This window comes from Hydra viridissima, unplaced genomic scaffold, assembly GCF_058129835.1.
Source record: "Hydra viridissima isolate aposymbiotic clone 2 unplaced genomic scaffold, HvirCarnegie_v1 scaffold_8, whole genome shotgun sequence".
In the NCBI taxonomy this organism is placed as follows: Eukaryota; Metazoa; Cnidaria; class Hydrozoa; order Anthoathecata; family Hydridae; genus Hydra; species Hydra viridissima.
In genome coordinates, this window is record NW_028324307.1 from 15,375,972 (window position 1) to 15,398,483 (window position 22,512).

The 22,512-nt window shown below is 29.2% G+C and overlaps 1 protein-coding gene, 1 long non-coding RNA gene and 1 pseudogene across 7 annotated transcripts; 1 reads left to right on the forward strand and 2 right to left on the reverse strand.

Moving 5' to 3' along the window:
• Positions 1 to 1,707: 1,707 nt before the first annotated feature.
• Positions 1,708 to 18,539, reverse strand: LOC145194781 (uncharacterized). Of its 6 annotated transcripts, none has more exons than XM_080072452.2 (10): positions 18,343 to 18,539; positions 9,638 to 9,725; positions 6,550 to 6,589; positions 5,895 to 6,121; positions 5,289 to 5,335; positions 4,425 to 5,198; positions 4,205 to 4,290; positions 3,820 to 4,036; positions 3,243 to 3,578; positions 1,708 to 3,023 (listed from the first exon to the last, which is right to left on the reverse strand). In XM_080072452.2, the coding sequence occupies exons 1-10, from the start codon at positions 18,360 to 18,362 to the stop codon at positions 1,970 to 1,972; spliced, it is 2,889 nt and encodes a 962-aa protein (XP_079928578.2). In that variant the 5' UTR covers positions 18,363 to 18,539; the 3' UTR covers positions 1,708 to 1,969. The 6 variants fall into 6 exon arrangements, with proteins under 6 accessions (XP_079928578.2, XP_089951613.1, XP_089951615.1 ...); XM_090095487.1 differs by having other exon boundaries at positions 5,289 to 5,381; positions 5,552 to 6,121; positions 18,343 to 18,489; XM_090095489.1 differs by having other exon boundaries at positions 5,289 to 5,381; positions 5,860 to 6,121; positions 18,343 to 18,462.
• Positions 7,662 to 10,256, forward strand: LOC149885303 (uncharacterized). Its single transcript, XR_016454857.1, has 3 exons — positions 7,662 to 7,784; positions 8,414 to 8,577; positions 10,185 to 10,256. It is a non-coding gene; the product is annotated as an uncharacterized LOC149885303 (long non-coding RNA).
• A 918-nt stretch (positions 18,540 to 19,457) lies between the features above and the next one.
• Positions 19,458 to 21,394, reverse strand: LOC149885304 (uncharacterized; annotated as a pseudogene).
• Positions 21,395 to 22,512: the final 1,118 nt, after the last annotated feature.

Here is a 22,512-nt window from a genome sequence, read left to right on the forward strand (position 1 = left end):
CTTTAACCAACAAAAACAAATTTTGGAAGTATTTTACTTACGTCACGAAACCAAGCCAGAAATTAGTTCCGCAAATCGCGTTGCCGCACTTGTTTGTCATTATCATAGATATATAAAACACGCGTTTTATATATCTATGGTTATTATTATAACAAAAATAATTTAGAAAAAAAACTTTATATACCTTCTTTTATAATCAAAGCGTTTGGTTTTTTTGGTAAATGACAAAAAGTAACAAATCTTTAAAATAAATCGACTTTGTAGGTAAGTGTACAAAATTTTTAAACTATTCAGCTATTTAATTATTTTACATCATTGTAAAGAGCTTTAAATCAGTATAACGATGGCGAAAATTTCATAAAAAACTAATGATTCTACTAAAAGTTATGCCCACTTAAGTGACAAAAATTCACTATAAGGAATGCTTAAGAAAACTGCAACCAACTTAAAAAATTAGCGTTCGGCTTACGGTGGTTTTATAATAGAACTTCATTGTTTAGTTTTTAGCGCATCACTTTGCCTCGGTTATATTTTTATTCAACTAATAACAGAATATGGTTTTTTTTTTTGTGTGTTTTTTTGTGTAAATCATGTTTTGAATACTTTAAAAAAATCACCAATATTTTAAATAAAGTTTCATTTTTCTAAAAAAACAATTTTTTAATGAATAAAAAAGTCAAATATACAAAAGGTTCATAATCTTGAATCCCCCCCCCCCAACCTCTCCAGAAGAATATTTGGTACCTTTACTGCGTGCAAAAATAGAATATGAGCGTGTCATTATTTTTTAATAAAATTTGGCAGGTACATAGAAAATAGATATATAAAATTGATTCAAAAGTCAGATTGCAATATACTTACAACACTCTACTTTTAAAATATTATCTAAGTCAATATAAAATTCTAAAAAAAAGACGAGAAAAATCCATCCTTACGACACCTACCTCGAGCACGCGGTGAAAAAATGGTCACAGATTTTAACTTTAAAATCGGTGCCGTAAATCGCAGATACGCACATACCTAGACTTTGATTAAATTTTTTAAAGCACATTTATTTTTTAAAAAAAAAAATTAGGTTTTCTATGTAATAATTTAACATCCGTATTTAATTTGTTTTGTGCTTTTGAAAAATAAATTTAACGGAATAATCGAACATTACGAGAACTGTTGAAACAAAAATGAAGTTTTGAAGCTGTCATCAAAACTTTTTTTTAAACGGAGTTTTATGACTAGGTGTTTTTAAAAATAAAAAATATGACGACACTTTAACAATCAAGATTTTCATTCTTGTACGATCTCATTCCAGAGCTGTTGCATCAGGCCTCTGAAACGTTAGTACTTTATAAAATTGTTTGTAAAATAATAGCACCTAGTTTTATTTGATGTCAGGGCAAAGTAAAAAAAAATTATACAATTTGGGAAAAATGTCCTAAATAAAACCGCTTTGTAATATAGAATTCAAAAATGAAGGTAGGTTTAAAAAAAAAAAGAAATATTATTAAACAAGTGTTTTCTAAACTAAGATTAAGGTATTAAAATTTTCAGAACAAAGATTGATTCTTGATGGAAACTATAATCAATTGGGATGGCATATCCCTCCCTCATCCCCCCCCCTTTCAGTTTTGAATAATTAAAAAAAAAAAAAGTAGTTATGGAAATCTCAGTCAAATCAGTTTCCGCTTTTCTTACTTTAAAAAAAATCAAGTATAATTGATAAATATATTTAGAAAAAAAGCATTTATATAACAGGTGATTAAATAACATTATACAATTTGTAGAAAAAGCTCATAATAATTTAGCCTTTAAGCGCAGTATAATTTAGCCTAAAAGCAACGAATAATTTAGTGAGTAATGTGTATTTTCAATAAATGAAGGCAAATGCAGTGCCTTCAAATTTTCTGAGCGCAATTTTTCAGATATCTGATTCAGCGCATCTTTTTTATAAATACCCAATAATATGTATCGCATATTACGTATGACCTTCTTCGCTAGGATGGACTATAGGCGTCTCTTGATCTTCGACGAATACGTTTTCTACTTCATTTAAGTTAAAGTTCGACCTGTAGGAAGAACTACTCTCCCCCCCGCGAATTGAATTTTTGCTTTCTGATGCATGTCTATTTGTTTTGTTAGGAACGAAATCGCGATGATCGCTTGAATATCTGAAGTCTGCGAGGGGTGCTTTGTTATACGCAAGTTTACGACTATAGTTTTCTTGAAAATGTTTTATATTAGCACGATCTTCTTGATCGTTAGAATCTGGCGAAAAGCTCGCAGGAGGAAAATAATCACCATAGCTTACACTAGGCTTATCTCTAAAAAGTATTTGATGTGACTTAGTATGGTCAGATTGAGTATTGCAATAAGTTGGAGAAGGATTTCGTTTCACACGATCTGAAGCAAAGAACCTTGGAGACGAAGATATATTTAAATAATTTTTGTCACTTGTGTAGAGCGAATCTTGAAAGTTTTTGTTTTGTTTGCGGTAGTTTGAGGGAGAATCATAATGCGTTTCCAAATCCCGTTCGTCTAATAAGCTATGTCGTCTTTGGTAAAAACCCTCGTATTGTCGAGTTTCTGTACCTTTTGCTCTAGTGAGTTGTTTTTTTTCACGGTTAATCAAATCATATGAACGTCTGTCTTCATTATAGGTTCGTCGTTGAGATACAAATGAAACATCTTCTTTCGTGTCACAAGGAGACTTTAAAGAAAAACCATTTTGGTTTGTTGAGATATCGTTCAATTTCCCCATTTTATCAAGATTACTAAAATGTAGTTCATCTTTATTCTTTTTTTGACTTGATTGTTCATCACTGTAATTCCTTCTTTGTTTCTGATATGGAGGAGAGCTACTCAATCTGGAATCCTCTTCTATTTTATATCTAGATTCAAGGAAAGGACTTCCAGAATCTCCTTTAGAAGGTGATACGCAAACAATATCGTTATCAATAAGTTCTTTGTGAAGACTGGAATACGGTGATTGGACAAAGTTATCCTGTCCTTGAGAGGATTGGTAATTTGCACTATAAAATTTTTTTAGCAAATATGAGTATAATAATATGATATAAAGTATAATAAATACGAGTATAATATTTTAAGATACTGGGAATATTTAAATTATCATGAACTTTTTTCACTCAAATCATTTAAGTCACGTGAAAATAAAAGGATAAAACATCATAATTTTCACAATGACTCAAACAATTAAAAAAAAAAAAAAATCACAAAAGCTTACAGCTTACCCATGTTTTGTCTGATTAGGAGCACGCACTGGAGGTCTCGTGTTCATTCTTCCAAGGACTCGGCCACCATTTCTTTCTGTTTCACTTAATGCTAGTGCGATAGCCACTTCTAACGGTGGCAATACTGTATCACTACCCGTTGTCTTTCTACGTCTTTTTCTAATAGGTTCATCAATACTGACGTAATGCGCATCTTTGCAATGTTTACGCAAATTATCAGCTCGTATGAATTGAGCCTTACACAAGTGACATTTAAATGGTTTTTCCCCAGTATGTCGTGTGAGATGTCGTTGCAAATCAATCTGTTGAGTAAAACCTCTTCCACATACTGTGCACCTTAATTTTGAGGGAACATTTTAAATTCAAAATATATTTTAACAAAGTTCCTAAATTTTTGCAACTAGATAATACTCACTTTTGGGGTTAAATTCCTGTATGCACTAAATTTTAGCAATTAGGCTCCACTCACTTAAAGGGTTTATTTCCTGTATGCACTAAATTTTAGCAAATAGACTCCACTCACTTATAGGTTTTAATTCCTGTATGGACTAAATTTTAGCAATTAGACTCCACTCACTTATAGGGTTTAATTCCTGTATGCACTAAAACATGGCGCTGTAGTTTGCTCTTGAATGGAAAAACTTTAGCACATAAAGGACAGCGATAGACTTGCTTGGCATGCTTCCATGACGGTTCGCCTGATTGAGATGTTTCTGCTATGAGTTCAACAGATTTGTCAGCAAGTGAAAAATCTTGAGATGAGGCTAGCTCAATCGCTTCAATTTTTGCTTGATCTAGGTGTGGCAGAAAAATACTTTCAGTGTGCAAATATATAAACTTCATTAAAACTTATACAAAACTTACACAGAAAATTTTTTAAATTACACAAAGAAAAAAAAGATGCTTTAAACATAAAAACTTTGTGATCTTATTTTCAGCATTTAACATTTATTATGACAGACCTTTATACGATTCATCAAAGTCTTCATTGCTATGCAAGCTATCCTCTTCTATTGTTGGACTTACTGTTGATTTCGCCTTTATATCTCTAAAAGTAAAAATGATGATTAGATAAGTTGCTATGAGTTTTTAAAAATTTGAAATTTTAAAGTTTATGTAGAAAATACTTTTTAAAATAAAATTATTAATATATTTCCTGGTTTAATTTTAAGTAATACTAACTCAGGCTTTGATAGACTGATGCTACGAAAACTATTTGCTTGATCAAATTTATCTGTATTTTCTGTATTCAAAATCTCTTCATCATCATCTGCAATTTCTTTTTTGAAAAATCCATAGCTTGCTAAAGAAGACGACCGATTTTTAAGGGCTGTCATTTCAGAAGGCATACTATGATCTTCTTCACTAAGAGTACCACCAACCTTAAAGGATTTATTCTGATTTTTATTCCCAGAAGAAGATGAATTGATACTAAGCATTTTCCCCTTATCCACGGGTGAGTACTGAATTCTATTATTTTTTAGAAATGAGTTTTCAGAATTGTCATAATAGTTAGTTGCATCATCAGTTTTTTCAAAATCAATTTTATTTCTTATTAAACCATTATGAGAGTAATCAGCATAAGGTTTACGATGCAAGAAGGACTGCTTTAAATGCTTGAAATCTAACACTGCACTTGTACTCATGACAGGTGGTAATTTTGATGGCACTTGATCAAACTGTGAGCTTGGAAGATCTTCAGAATAACTACTTCTTGTTTTATTCTCTGATTTTTCAGAAGAAAATAGACTTTTTAAATTAGTACTGTCAATTGTGTTTTCTTCTTTGAGAGAATCTTTTGCAACAGAGTAACTTTCAGTTTTTTGGTCAGGGGAAAATGCATTATTAACATAAGGTTTAAGCTTAGTATTTTTTGCATAAAATTTATATTCACTATTTGTGTCCTCATTTTCTTTCGCAGGTTTTATACGTCGAACAATACCTTTACGATTTTTTCTGAAAATAAAGTAAATATCTTGAAACTGCAAAATAATGAATCAAATGAGGTTTTTTCAAAAATATTATCCATTCCATAAAGATACTGACCTCTTTGGCTGTCTATTTTGAATACTTTTAGTATCACCATAACAAGGCTAAAATCCAAGTTAAAATTATATAAAAACAATTAGGAAAGAGCCTCTGTAGGAGAAGGTATATTATACCAAACCCAAACTTTTGATTAGGAGAGACTGCTAATAAAAAGTTTGGGTTTGGTATAATATACCTTCTCCTACAGAGGCTCTTTTCACAATCTAGATGGGGCAAGCTAATTATTAAGCGGTTTCTATAATTTATAGAAAAAAACATACTTTGCATTTGTGATTAGACATTTATTGTATATTTTTAATTTTGCTAAAAATATTCATAGACAGAGATTTTGTATGTCCTGACTAGCTTTATACTAACAACTTATTAGTAGTTTTTTTTTAAATTATTTTCTTTGCTTTAGCCTTTTTTTTTTTAAAATAAAAAATTTGATCATAGCCTAGATCTATGTTATGAACAAAAGAATTAATTTGGACACTTATTCAATAGTCATTGTACACTTATTTAATAGTCAAAAAGGACATTGCACACTTATCTAATAGTCAAAAATGAAAAAAATGTGATAACTAGCCCCTGTGTTAATTAGTGGTATACAACTTTTCTCACTTGGTCAGCATTTTCCTTCTCATCTTCTTCGTTATCATCTTTTAGATCTGACATACATGGTGAAGCAGTTGTGCTACTCTCATTCCATTCTTCATCCACACTTTTGTGATTCTCCCAACAAGCTTTTTGAAGTTTATGAAGGAAGTACTTCCGTAAGCTATCAAACATTAGCTTACAATGCCCACATTGATGTAAATCTGGCTCCGCACCAACTTCCAACTCGTCGTCTAATTATAAAACACCATAAAAATATTGAAAATGTTTGAAAGGGAGATTTAAAATTTAAAAAGAAAATAAATTTTAAAAAATGTACAACATTGATAACTGGAACTATGTTAAACCATAAATTTGTTAATGTGTGTCATATAAGCATGATTCTACTACATAGTTGGGGAGAGGGACTCCACTGAGGAAGTTAGTAAAAAGTGTATCCCATCCCATTGATAGCAGTCCAAAGGGTATTTGCCAGGATTTTAATTAAGAAGAAAAGTTACCGTTGTTTTTACACCCGTGGTGTGTTGTATTTATGTTAATGTTGTGTTATAGGACATTTTTTTCAAATTAAAATACATTTATCATTACTACCCTAGTAAAGAATCATGTCAGCTCTGTGACAAAAAATTAATTAACAGCGACCTAAAAAGTAATGGTTTACCTGAAGAAAGAGATAAGCAAGCGTTGTTTGTTTGCGATACCTAAAGCAATAAATAAATTTGTAAAAAAAAACAAGTGTGATGCGGTTTCCAATAGCAACACAATAATATTAGTTATAAAGTAATATGAAAATGCTACAAAGAATTTGTTAACGGAGCTAGAAGCCCTTTCCACCTAACACTCATAAATTTAGTTTATCAATGCACCAGTTAAATTTTTTTATTTAATTGTCTTGTATGTAAGTAATATACCTTCACAGAAATTTGACTTTCAACTTTTTTAATTTATAATTTATAAGATTTTAAAAATTTATAAGAACTTTTAAAATTAAGACGAAAATAAAAGATGTCCATTAAAAAAACTAATTAGTAAGTAAGTTATTTTGTTCTGGGATAAATGTAATTGTTTCATTTGAGGAGTTATTGATTTTTAGTTAAAAAAAATAATTTTAGAGTTGGTTATCATTTTTTGCAAATCACTTTAGTTTTCTCAAGATTTTCAGACCTATAAGAGTATATATAAGAGTATATAAGCAAATAAAAGAAATCTGAGATCTTGATTAAATCTTCATGTTTACATGATTATAGATGACGTAAAATCTACATCATAAACACGTAATAGTATTGACGATGATGAGAGGGCATATTTTCATTATCTTTTGTAAATGACGTGAGGTCAAATCATTTGAGCGTAAAAAATATATAGAAATGTCCACGGCAATAGGGTATTTTCTTTTAAATATCATTAAATCAGCCAAGCAAACATATCTGTTTATGTAATCAAAGTTTTTATTTACTCCATCATTATTTTGGATGACACATTTGATCTTGTTTTCCTTTGAACTACAGTAATAATGCGCATGCGTGCAGTTTAAAACATTTTTAAAAGTATTTGCTAACTGTAAATTATATTCTTTTTAATTAAGTTCATCGATAAGAATCATTAACATTCAGCGAGATGTTAAAGAATTTATTATATAAAATAAATTCAAACATGAAATAACCTCACCGAATAAAAAATTTATTTAACTCACTGAAAACCTTAACTATTTTTAGGATTAAAATCGCGAACTGCTCAGCTTTTTAAATTATTAAGTTTCAAAAAGAAACCAAGCTTTAAAGAGTTTTAAATTTAATGAATTGAGGCTTACAAAAGTTCATTTAAAGATTAGAACCTCAGACGCTTTTATTACATCCGATCTGCTTGACGAGGTGACATCAAATAATTTTCCAAGAAGTAAGAATTATTAGGATTTTTCTTGAAGCTTTATTACTTTAAGAAAAATCGCAACATCTACACGCGAATTCTTTTTTCTTTTGTTTGCGTAAGAAAAGTTAAAAGTCCAATAGATAAACAACTGTCACTTTTAACCTGTGCTGCAATTTCATTTTTCTTTCTAATACACAATTTTGGCTTTTTCTTGGTGAGGTTTATTATGAAACAAATTTATTTTAGAAAAATTTTTATAGAAGACAAAGCTAAAAGCATGCTTTTCTTCAGATTAATTTTTTAGTGAAATTTTAATATATTGTATTGTTTTTTGAAATTATTCAAAAAATAAAATATTCCAGAATATTTTGAAAAAATACTTGCCAGAGTATTTTGGAAATATTCTGGCAAGCATTGTCCTTCTGGACAATTCACTTTATTCATAAATCTAGTATTGTAGCTTTTCGTTTTTATACAGTTTATTATATATAATTTTTCAGCGGATTGAGATTCCATATTTGAATGTTAAAGATTTTCAGATTGATTTTTTTTATGCTATTTATTGCTTATGTTAAATTCTATAATATTTCCGAAAATTCCAAGATTATTACAGATTACGCAAAATCTATGAAGTTTTTTGTCTTTCATTGATTTAGATGAAATGCGTGTAACAGGATGGTAGATTGTCGGGTGAATTTAATGTTATTTACATTTTCTCTGCATGGTATGCAAAGAAAATGTACTATATGCATCGTTGGAAAACCTATAATTTTAGTTAAAAATGCAACAAAAAGTGTTTACTATAATCAAAAAAATGCAGGTGAATATTCTTAACTATTTCGTTGAGTTGATAATAAAAAATTACAAAAATAAAAAGAGTAATAAAATATTATTTGAGTAAAATATCAAACTTTTCTACCCAGATTTCTCTATTTCTACATATAAATCTGGACAGAAAATTTCAATTGCTTTCGGATCTTTCTAGGGATCTAGTTTTGTACTTTAAAAAGTTTACTTTGACATATGTTTGTTAAATCACGGAGGGAATCTATTTTCGGCTATGACTGTGACAACGAAAACTAATATTTTTTTACTTATATTTTTGATTGTATCTTTTACGTTTTTCCTAAACGTTGTCCTTTACATATTTTGTCATAGAAAATTTATTGCCTCAAGTAAGAAAAAGTCGATGATATTTAGAGTAAAAATAACACGAGTAGTGTGAATGAAAATCGAAGGAAAAAATATTTACTGATCAAAATTACGAAAAGTGCTTAATTACCATTCTTGTTTTCCTTGAACAGTTCTTGCGTTCTTATGTACGCAGATTATCGCAATGACCATTAGTGACTTTACAGCTCTCGGAAAGCCAAAACTAAACAGTTTTTAGGCTTATAATCGAGTGTCACTTCCTTAGATTATCCAAGCAATTTAACCAGATCAATCAATTTTGTATGCCTAACAACGTACATTTCTGTGTACACTTTATTAGCAGAAAACTTGTACGGCATTTTATTTCGTTAAGGGTTTTTTTTTGTTTAACGACGAGCACAAAAAGATAAATTACCCAGAACTCTGAAATTAACTTTTTTAATATTAATATCATTAAAAAATCACGATTTAAGTGAAAACAATTAGCAACTCTGCAATTTCTGTGCGCAGATGAATTTAAATGAATTTCGGAAATAAGTAATTGTAACCAAGCAAAAAAATACAAAAAGAAATAAACCAACATGATTAAAGAGTTTTCGTGAGAATACTTTACACAAAGACTGCGCGTCATTTCTTATGACTAAAGCAAGATTTCCTAATGATTATTTTTTGACAAATGTATAAGTTTTTCTGCAAAAATGAATGCCTAAATGCAAAATTTTACTGACCAACAATATGTGTTCTGCCTTTCTGTCTCCACCATTTAGGTATTTTTTGTCGCTGGACAGCCTTGCAATAATGTTATCCAACGTCAGCCTAAGATAAATGGAAAGCGTCACTTCCAATGACAAAACAAAAAGAATCAAAATACAGTAAAGGCAATCATCAAACCTTTTATCTAAAAAAGCAACTACAACAACAACTACAAAACAGCAATAAAAGCCGAATAAAAACAAACTAAACAACCATAGTGGCTTCGAAATAAAAAATATTAAAATGATTTGTTTATAACTACTTTGTTTAAAAAAAAACTTCGATGAAAAAAGCGGAAATTATTAAAAAGTACTTTAAGAAATTGACAAATCTCCCGTGAATTGATATAAAAGTCTTAACTAAAGGTGGCTTAACAAAACTAGTCACCAATTACGAAAGGTTTTGTAAATTTCCACAAAAAATTCCACTTGAAAACATTAAAAAGTAAAAAATTATTATAATTATTAAAAAATTATTGTAATTTTTTAGATCAGCAAAATGTTAAACTTTTTCAAATTTCAGAAACCGACAACGACGCCCCACGGGTCACACTAGAATTCAAAATTGGTTGGCATGTGCATTACCTAATGTGACGTTTTAAAGGCGCCATCTCAATTTATAAATTCTGGTATTAAATCTAATAATTTTTTGTTGCGACGTTTTATTTTAAGGATTTCCTTTTTTCAAACAAAATGAAACGAGTTAAAACTAGTTTCTTAAGTAAGTTAAAAATTTTAAATATATTTTTTAACTGAAAGACCGTTAACGGTTTTTATCGGTCCTGAAGAAGACTAAAATTCAATTTCATTTTGGACTGTTTTGTAATGCTAATCAATAAAGTCTAACGATAATTGTTTTTTTTAAAAACTTATGAAAAAGGAATTCCATTCACACAAAAAATTTTAATTTTTTTGTCTTCATATCAAATAAATCAAAATTTAAAAATATAATGTACAATAAAAAAGCATTCATCAATAATCATAGCGGAAGTAGAGATAACACGAAGATTAGAAAAAAGGTCATTATGTTGCAATCAAGCTGGTACATCCCAAAAACATACTGAAATACCAATCAGCATTTGTCATGTAAGTAAAAAAAAAGAAAAAAAAAACTAAAAAAAAAAAGTAGTTAACACGAAAAACCCAACGGCAATATAAAGGTTTTACGGAAAATCTTTTCATAATAGGCTACTGTATAGCACATAATTCGTGATATCCAGCTAAATTGCGTAACAACCAAGAATTTCTTTGGTCCATTGTAGTTAAGTCGACGTAAGTCTTATATCATTGATGCTAATTATCATCGGATATTTGTAGATTAGCAGATTTTACAATATTAGAATACAAAAGATATTTTAAAGTAAGACCTAAAGAACTTGTTTTTTTTCCTATATATACATGAAAATGTTAGTCAGTGTGTGTGTGTGTGTGTGTGTGTGTGTGTGTGTGCATGTGTGTGTGCGCGTGTATGTATGCTTGCATGTTTGTATTTATGCATGCCTGTAATAGTGCATTATAGAATACAGGTCTATAAATAATGATATAGCGTTAAGGCTAAAGTACCATAAAAAAATAGAGAAATTATACATACATACATACATACATACATACATACATACATACATACATACATACATACATACATACATACATACATACATACATACATACATACATACATACATACATACATACATACATACATACTGCATGCATGTATATGTGTTTGTGTGTGTGTGTGTGTCTCTCTCTCTCTCTCTTTATATATATATATATATATATATATATATATATATATATATATATATATATATATATATATATATATATATATATATATATATATATATATATATATATATATATAGACACACAAACACACACACACACACACACACACACACACACACACTCACACACACACACACGTACGTAATGGATCTGTTTAACTGTGAGGCTTGAAATTTTATAATATAGTAAATCAACTTTCGAAAGTTGTTTAGGAAAAATTACAACTAGAATTTTCCATTTCTTTATAAAATGAAGAAATCTTATAAAAAGATAGAGCAACATATATTGTTACTCATACAGTATATCACTGCACTAACCCTTCGCTCAGCATGACAGACTTCCTTGAGTTTCTTCCTGCATTAGGGTGTTCATAAACATTGGCCACCAGCGCGGCCACAATCTCACTTAACCTCACCAAAATCTTTCACTGTGTTAATGCTACTATTTACAAAAAATGTATAAGCTATCCAAGTAAAAATATCTTCTTTATAAAACTTTATTCTCAAATATTCAGCTTTGAGAATAGCAGTTACTGGCTTTAACGCTAAACCAAATAAAAAAACTCCAAACTTTGTTATTATGGATTTTTTAGCTCAAGATTTCAGTGAAGCGAATTCTTTTCATTCAAGGAATACAAGGAAACACACAAAAGATTTACAATGGACTATTATTAAGTAAATAATAGAAATCATAATCTCTTGTAAATTTATCAAAAAGGATTTATAAACATTACTTTAAAAAACCAATCAGAATGCAAGTTTTAAATCTAACCAATTGGAAGTCGTGTTTTTGCATGTTTTTCATGTTCATCCGTTTCTGACGTATACAAATCCAGTTACATTTTTTAAGACTGTGATAATCTCACACTCCGCTGCAGAGTGTTAATAACTTACCGCCTAGAAAATAATGAATAAATTTTTCTCCACATACGCATGAAAAAAACTTTTCAATGATTGGCTTAATTAACGAAGGAAAAAAAACGTCAGTAAAGAGATAATGTAATGATTTTTTTTTTTAAAAAATTTTATTCGTTAGTTATCTGTAAAGGTTTACAAATAAGATTATCTTTAAAATATTTTACAGCTTAAAAAAAATTAGCTAGGATTGAATATCCAAGTTCTATAAATTTAAGAAAACGATCTTCGTAAACTCCAACACTGTAAACTTTTTTTATTCACACGCATGAAAGTTTAAGCGAAAAATGCTCTGACAAGAATACGTTACTTTTTTTAATTGTTAAAAGTTATTTTCATTTTTTATTGCTAATGCTGTGTATTCATGAACAAAAAGCTGAAATTTTGACTGGATTTTAAAAATAACCCTCAGATTATAGAGATTTGAAAGGTTATATTACAAGGCAGACAGTTGTTGCGCAAAATTTGTATAACTAAATAAACTAATACATATTTTGAAAAATAAATATAAAAAATTTCTTAATCCAAAAAACATCAGACTTAATAAAGTTAAAAAAAAAGCCAAAATGAATGAAAAGTAAAATTAGCAGATTAACATCCCACAAACATTAAGAATTTCCAAATACTGGAAGCCGCATATATTAAAACTATTTAATACGGTCCTTAATCCAATCTCTTCCTCTAATCATTTTTACCTTATAAAAACGTTCTTCATTTTTATTGATTTTCAAGTGTTTTTACGTGCGTTTTATCAAATCCATGCATCATTAGTTTAAAAGATTTTTGAGGAATGAGTTTTAATTAGAAAAGTTTCAGAAACAAAACGATAAATGGAGCTAAGCTATGCTCACAAATATTGTGCGTTCAAATAAATATTTATCATAAGATAAACGAATAGTGCCAAAATACGGAGTAGTAAATGAATAAGTTTTTATGGGCAGGATGAATATTCGAATTGCATTACCGGCTCTGTTATCTTCTTGGGAAATAATACCGACTTATTTTATAATCACTTGAAGAAACACAACCTTAAGCCTATTTAAAGGTTGCAAGTCCTTTGGCGGTAAAATATAGCCAAGATCTGTGTAAACAGAAGAATTAAATGGCATGACTAACAAAGAAAAAAGTAAATAATGATCGAGTCGTAAATATATAATTAGGCGACCACATAAACTTGATATGCAAGAAAATTATTTTTTCAAAAGTAACTCCTAAATTTAATTTTTAGATGCCTGAAAAGTGGACAACAAATACAATGTCTTAGTTTAATAATGCAGAAAAGCACAGTGTTAAGTGGGAGTTTTTTTTGTATTGAAAAACAATACGATAAAAGTACAATCGTGATTTGCGCACGATTGTTGCATTCAGACCAACTTAGGTGTGTAATTACTTCCGATATAGAAAATTTTTTAAGCCTTTTTTTTTTTTTTTTTACCGCAAAATCATTGTACAAGAAAATCTTGCACTTTATTACTTTATATGTAACATTCTGTTTATTTACTATAAATATAAATATTCATCGCCACGATAAGTTAAACGTATTACGACAAAACCCTACCTAATAAATTGAGGAAAACAACTTATTGTTACCTATTTGAATGGAGTTATTATCGGCAATGTGTGTTTAATTTATGTTAATTATTAATTTGCAATGCACGCAGAATTCTAATTCCGACAGTCCCTTATGTTCTTAATTTTTAACTATTACGTTTGAAGCAATAGCATCAAGTTCTAAAGAGTGCAGATTATTAATAGCGTTTACTAAAAATATCCATTAGCAAAAAAATCTAAAAAAGTATCTTTGAGCCCTATCTCAGTGTGTAGATAGTATATAATGATAACAAAAAAAGCGTTTTCAGAGTACTCTGCACGCTTGTATGACTCGAGTTGGTTGTTAAATAGAGTCTTGATAAAATTGATAGGATAGTTTTAAAAAAGCTTTAAATTAAAGAAATTTTCATTAAAAATGATACACTTTCGTTCCCATGACTACACATATATAAAATCTTTCAAATTAGTAGATAAAGAAACTTTCCTTTAAAACTTTTATAAATTATGTTGTGGGATTTTTTAAAATTTAAACTTTCGTATGCTAACTAGCAATCTAACGAAATATTTTCCAAAATTATCATGGATAACCTTTAAAAAAAAACATTTACTGAGTTTATCAAATTAATTTAATAATGCTTATGTTTTTTCGGGGTTTTTTTTCGATTTTTTTTTTTCGATTTTTTTTTGTTTTTGTTTTTTTGTTGTTTTTTGTTTTTGTTTTTTAACGTTTCTTTAAAAATCAGTGAAACAGCTATTGTTTTTTTAATTTTTAATTGCTTGATTTTCCAAAGTTGAATTTTTTAAGCTATCGATAACCAATAAAGAAATGAACGAGTGTTTTTCTTCTGAAAGAACCTTGAGAATTTTATAGCTTTGCAAGGTCTGATTTTTTTTGTTTGGAGGCATATACAAAAGCTACGAACGGAGTTGATTGAGTCAACCACTTGAACTCATCAATCATATGAACAAGCGAATTATAGATAAATAAAGTAACCTATTGATATTCAAAGTGCAATAACTTTTTGTGCGTAATATACAAGAGAAATGCGTCATAAACTCTTAAACCAAATATAAGAGATCCAAAAGCAATATCATCTATTTTGGATTAGTTATTCTTAATTTGAAAGGTGGTAATTTAACGATATGGTGAGTGATAAGGTTATGATATTGGCCAAAAAAATATGCCTGAAAATCAAATCGCACTCTTTAACAATAAATGTTCTTTGGAATTTAAAGAAACAATATGTGCGTAAAACCTTTGTTTCTTTATGGACGTTTCTCTTTAAATTTTCATATATTTAAAAAAGATCTTTCTATTTCAACCTCATATAATATTTTTGGACACATTACTGTATTATTTTTATACAAATTTTACTATATATATATATATATATATATATATATATATATATATTTCTTTAAATTAAACTAAATTAACATAAACAACTGTATAAAAAAAAACTAGTGACGTAATAGAAATGTACAAGATAATGACTAATTATGAACAATTTAAAAAGAAAGTTTTTATGAATCATAACAAAAACATTTAGTTAACTAATTTACGTTTTCTTAGTTCGGCTCCCAAGTTTGAAGGCTTAATTTTTATTGCAGTGAAGCCTGTTTATTCATTGTAGTGACATATTATTTATTTGTGAAATGGTCTAAAGTTTTAATTACTTTCCGAAGATTTTTTGCATTTTTTACAAAATTTAAATTTTATCTTTCTTCTTTTTGAAATTTCATAAAAATAAATTCCAAAATAATGTAGTAGATAAATGTGCATGAAACGTCCTGCATAACAAAATTCCTAATTTATCGTTACGAATCTTTTTTCACATGATATGATACGCTATTTATTTATTTTCAAAAGAAATGTGTTTTCAATAAACTTATTATAGAGTCAAAGGATTATTATCGCTGTTCTTATTATTGTCTCCATTATAATTATTATCTCTGTAATTGGCTTGTTTGATCTTAAGTTGTTACTTTATCGCTAATGGCTAGAGAGTTATATGAAGCTTAAGGAAGACAAAAAGAAATTATCGGAAAATGAAGCCGATTATATTCTTGACAGATGTGATTTATTGCCTTTTGGAAACTATTTCAACATGACCTCAATTCCAATTATTGTTTGGGTGATAAAAATAGAATTAATCAAAATTAAATCTATAATTTTTTATAAAATCTTAAATCTATGATTCACAATTAATCATTCTGAGTATAAGTTCCGATGCGGTCTGAAACAAGCGACGGTATGGTCTGAAGACAAGCGCCAATATGGTCTGAAAATAAACGTGCGTGGACCTCCAGCGCAGATATTTTAAAGTGCACATTAAATTTATGATAAGCGAACAACTGTGATTTTCAGAAATCAAGAGAATTTTACTTAAAAACTTCAAGTGTCTGAGTTTGGTCAATGAATCTCAAACAATTTAGTAAACTAAATTTAAAATTCATACTAAAACAATGAAATGGAAGCCTGAAACGTAAAGTTTAGTAATGAATAATACTTTCTAAAATTTCATATTGAATTTAAAAAACTGCCATGAATTGCATTCCATTAAAAAAAGGAAAGCTTTTATAATATTTGGTTCGATGGAACACAAAATAAGAAACAATAAAATGTTACAATTAACTTAGTTTTTAATTTATTTAAAATAGCTTGTAAATAAATTGTATATCACAATATCTTATAACGCAAGTAATTATGCTATAAGTTATTGTAGAACCCGTTAAAGACCAACCAATGGAATGGTTTAATAGATCAAAAAAAAAACAAAAAAAAAAACAGCAATTGCTAGATAAACTAATAGACAATTCTTTTGTATCGATTTTACGATTTTGTTGGAAATACAAGTGAGAACCCTTTTTTTACTTTAAAAATTTCGGGTTCCGTTTTGAAGCCATCCTTTACTAGTTTTTTTTTATTTTTTCAAATCTGGTGAATGAGCTGGTGTATGAGCTAGGCAGGGCAGTAGGTTGATTTAAAGTTATTTTATCTATGCTTTGATTGTATGAGATGTGGACAGAAGCTTCTTCTTGCTGGAAATGCCGTCATATACTTCAATCAATCAGCATACCTGCTCATCGAATCGTGTAGATATTAATTTTTAAACGCTAGTTGATTCAATCTCATTACACGCTGTGCAAACCAAGTCTGCTAAAATTAAAACAGCCTCAAATACCAAAGTTACCACCTCTGCTTTGCAACCTCGATAGAAATAAGTAGTTGCTTATACATTTTATCACACACTAAACGTTTTAGAGAAAATGTTTTCACGGAAAAATTGCTTTTCCACATCACTTTAAAAAAAGAATTTTATCGCTAAAAATTTCTTGTTTTCATACACCAGTTAACTCCTTGCAATTCTTTTGCAATAACTTTTGCAATACCTAGTGAATCTCTCGGAGACAGCGGCGGTTCTCCGACAGATTTATGTTCTTGCTATGTAAAATGCATAACGAAAAACAAGAAAATTTTTGTGTTTTTGGCATCTTTAGGACCTGAGATGACCCTATAAACAGTTTGCATAACTGTTTTATAGCGGTATTTTTGACTATTTCTGACGCAATGCTCAGAAATTGATCTTTTTTTATTGTAGGACTGAAACTGTCAGTCAAACCTGTTATCTGCTACTTAATTCTTCGTATCCTAAATCTTCGGAGCCCACTCAAAAATCTCGTAAAAATCATTTCATGTGATTAAACTCATTGATAAATGGAATTTAACGGAAGTCGATTTAAAACCTTAGCCCACTCATTTTTTTAAATTACATTTTCCGGTATGTTTTTTTTTTAAGTACAATAAATATTCTATTTTTACATATAAAGAAAGTCAATCTCATAGCTAAATCTTCATGAAAATTCATAACAAATATCACGCATGTTATTGATGGCTATTATTTCTTAAAAGGTTCTATAGAATTTAAAATAACGCGTTTATTTAAACAGAAACATTATTTAATAAAGGCTTAAATTTTTTTAATTAAAAATGTTTGCAGAATTTCGTCCCAGTTTTGATACATATGCAACTTCTGTTTTTGGCTATTTTTAGTTTATTAATGAAAACACGAAATTAAGCGCTCAAGATTGCGATTTTTTTTTTGCATTTTTTCCAATCTCTTTTTGCTAAAATGCAACTTACGCAAATCCCAGATACGACGCACAAAATATTAGAATATCATACGCAAATACCCGATACAACACACGAAATATAAGAATATCATACGCAAATCCCAGATACAACACACGAAATATTAGAATATCATACGCAAATACCAGATACAACACACGAAATATTAGAATATCATACGCAAATACCAGATACAACACACGAAATATTAGAATATCATACACAAATCCCAGATACAACACACGAATTATTAGAATATCATAATTGGTAGTATTCATAAAAATAAAGCTCACATATTGTTTGATGCGGCCATTAGCTTCTGTATTTTCTGTATTCTGCAGGTTCCTTGGAGTTTCTCCAGATATGTTCATCTATATTGAAAATCATTTAATATAAAAAAATATCGATGAACTAATTTTTGTTAAAAATACTCCTATTGCAAATTGTATCGTTTATACGACCCAACCAAAATAGTTCCAATACTTGAATTACTAAATCTTTAATGAAGGCTTTCACAATTTGGAAATATTCTGTTGATTAATATGATTTTTATCTATATATTAGTTGAATTATTAAAGGGTTTGGAGCGTTTTATGCAGTATCTGGCAATTGACCTAGCTCTTAATTTTTTTTTTTAATTTTGTTTTGTGGGCGTGTGTGTGTGCGCGCTCTTAATGGGAAAACCAGCGTTTATTTGTTATTATTATTTGTTATTATTTTTGTTACTATTGTTTGTTATTATTATTATTTGTTATTATTAATGAATTCATTTTAAAAGTATAAAATAAATTCAGCGCTTTTTATGCTATCATCACACCAAACATCATGGAGCGGAACTTTCGTCAACTGACAAAAGTTTTCCTTTCAAAATCTTTTAAGTCGTCAAAATTGTTTATATAAAAAAAGTTGGATTTCCAACTTTTCCTATTTTTTTTTTTAAACTTTAAAAACTCTGAAGTCCAAAATCATAAAAGTGTAAGTCAGCTAGAGTGCCGATATATCGCCCCTCTAACACAAATATGTAAACTAAAAAATGTGTCGCTACATCAAAACCACGAATTTAAGTTTCTGATGCAACAATAAAGAATTCTTTACGCTGTGTGATAAAAATAGAGCTGACTAAATTTTTAGAATATTGTACGAGACGTCCTAATTTCGTCCCTTCACTAAAGTTTTCCACTTATTTTTTTACTTATTAGAGTCTGGAAGTTTTGAAGTAGAAAATACAAAATTAAAGGCGGAACGTAGTGGCCTGCAGCTGAGACACATTGTTTCTGTGGTTCCTTCTCCACTTTTTGTAAAAGTAATTTCGTGAACTTGTTTTCTTACCACTGGTTTTTTTCATGCTGGCACCTTTGTCCTTAACCACAATTAAGTCCGTTTTTTCCACCTTAAGGTGGTACACCCCCATTCTAAAAAATTTCCTTAAAATAATCAATACAAAATTAAAACTACAATACACAAGTTAAAACAAGTGTGTTGATTTTTTTTTTAAATAAGAAATCTCGATTGCTCAACTTTTGCCTCACTTATTCCATACGAATTGCCAAAATATGGGTGTAATTTAAAACAAGATATCTCCAGTTCTAAATATCTTTTAACTCTGAAATTTTCACACTATGTTCCTAAAAGGTACGAAGAGGTTATGAACCAAAATCATGCATTAAAGATGCATAGAACATTTTAAAAATAATTTTCTATATATTTAAGAAAATTTTTAACAAAAAAAGCAAGAAAAAAAGATTTTAAACATACTTATACATCATATTTACTTGTAGTTTTGGTTCATTACCTAAGTCAATTTATAACAAAAACACCCTGAAAATTTCAAGTCAGCATATTGTCCCAAACTGAAAATATTGCGTTTTAAAATTTAGGTATTTGGTAAAAATGACATTTTGAGAAAAACACAAAAAACAAAATAAAAGTTCGTTATATTAGGAAAAGAAGCACGAGCCCAATTAAAAACCTCCACTATTATATTGTGGGTCCTTTTCCAGTTCTTTTTCAATATCTATGTAACCTTTTTTGATGGCTCTAAGCTGTTTTCTCCTTATTTTACCTTTAGCACTTGATTTGTGATTCATTTTTTTAATTCGGTTGCAGTCTAATTTACGAAGTCCTTCCTGCATAAATATACTTGGTTCGATACCTCCAGCACTAATTACTTTTTCAACTGCTGTGATTCAATAATTAAATCCTATAATAGCTGAGTTCATACTAATCATAAGAACTTTTTTCCCAATAAAAAAATCTTTAGGACATCTCTTCCATATTAAGGAATTCAGACTTTCATTGTTATTTTGAGTTTGTCCGTGCAAACATTTTGATAATAATGTTTCATTTATCAAATCTGTAAATATCGGCATAAGTACTGCTTTAATTGCTAATGGTAAGCTTAATTTAGTTTTGTATGTTGTTTCACCTGTTACTTTATTACTCTGCCACAAACACCAACTAGTTCTAGTTCGTGGGCAAAATTTGTGTCTCTCTGACTCTTCACTTATGTCACTGTTGTGAAATAAAACAGTCCAAGCACCTTTTTTCATTGCATATAGGTTATTCACATTTTGACGGATAGCCATACCAAAATAATTTTGAAGCGTATTTATGGCTTTATCTGTCAGTCGACCTTTTCCATCTATTTTTTTTCGATCTGAAAGAGACTGACCTTTAAGTGTCACTCTAAGGTTACGCGCACGATTTCCAAGTCTCTTTTGGTAATATCCAACACAATGAAGTCTGTTTATTTCAAAACCTGGATATGGATTACTTGCAACAACATCATTATATGCTGAGCTGCCACCGTCTCCAATATATCCTTCATATCTCAAACCATGCATTTCAATTAACCGTTGAAAAATGGAAACAGCACCAGAAGCTTCCATGGATCCTGATGATTTATTGTGGTTAGCTTCACAAACATGATTTATTTTCCAATTTTGATAACCTGGTGTTGACTTTTTTTTGTTCCAATAACTACAAGCTTTGCAGAACTTAGTTAACAAAATTGAATCAAGACATTTTCCATTCTCTCTTGATATTGCAGTGACAATACCATTTAAAGATTGATGGCCTCTCTTTTGCCAGGTACCATCAACAGAAACCTGGCACAAAATAAACAAGCTGCAGTAAAAAAGAGTTATTGATGTTTATAAGCTTGAGCAAGTCTACATTTTTTGTTTTAAAATGCGTTGCTATGGCGTTGCTACGGACTTCTCAATTTACTATGGCCACAAAACACATAATTGTACACACTTCCTTATTTATTTATTAAAAAAAAAATTAATAATATTGTTCTATGAAAAATTTTGAATTTAAAAAACCAATTTTCAAAAAATTGATTTTTTCTAAAAAATTTCAAAATTAATGGGGATGTACCACCTTAAACTTTCTTGACGGATCAATATTTATTTTTCAAGTTTAATTTTTAAGAAAAAACGATATTTATAATTATTCTCTTTGGTAAAGACTTAAATTTGGTGAAAATCTTAACAGCGACGACGCGTCATTCTTATTTTTTCGAATTCCAAAATAATAGTATTAGCAAACTTACATGTCCGGCTGTAAAATTGCACCTAAACATATGCAAACATATAAACAACACATATAATGATCTAAAATGGTTAGAGTACAATCAAATTGAAAAAATATTTACATAATTATTAGATAACTGCTGATAATAGGAGAGGCGAATGTTTTATGCATGTTAAACAACCTTCTTTGTTTAAATTTAGAGTTAAATATGCGCGAAAATGTGTAAACGAAGACAGATCACCTCAATCCAATGGTTTCTTTTATTCGTATTCAACGCTAGATTTCTCATCTTTCGAACGACCGCAGTGGAAAATCTGTCTTATGAAGGAATTTATGCTTTTCCGATAAATTGAAATAAATAGTTCTTAAATTTGTTTAAACGTTATAAGATTTTAAGGCATTCGGACACAGACATTAAATACTATACAGCTGATTGTTTATTGAATGAAATTGGTATTTTACTTTCTCCAAATTAAAAAAAGGGTTAAGTTCGGCGAAGTTTCCAATAGCTCTATAATAAATATAGGATTTAAACTCTTTTAATCTCGCTCAATTTTTTTCGTCAGGATTTTAAACAACAATTTTTTTTGCAATAAACATTTAGCGAAAAAAGAAGCAACCTGACTAAAGTAACCCATGTGGTGTTATGGATGCTATAGAATACTTGCATGATTGTACTTTATGTACTAATGCAGCCTCATTCTCAGGGCTTTTTGCAAGACTTTAGACCCATTCAGCTTGAAGACGATAAATGGCCTGATTTTTTTGGTATCGAAGTTAACAACCACACCAAACCACTTCCTAACTTTGTACAAAAAGGTCGATTACTATTTTTTACTTTATCTATATCGTGTTTACATTACATGATTAAATTTGTATGAAACGTAAATGCATAAATCCAATAATTATGCTGTCACATGAATAAC

Coding starts and splice junctions, on each gene's coding strand:
- LOC145194781 (XM_080072452.2), bottom strand. CDS start 18,362: ATGGCCGCATCAAACAATAT. Junction 9,726..18,342: donor ATGGCCGCATCAAACAATAT/GTGAGCTTTATT, acceptor CATTTATCTTAG/GCTGACGTTGGATAACATTA. Junction 5,199..5,288: donor CAAAATAGACAGCCAAAGAG/GTCAGTATCTTT, acceptor CTTTATTTTCAG/AAAAAATCGTAAAGGTATTG.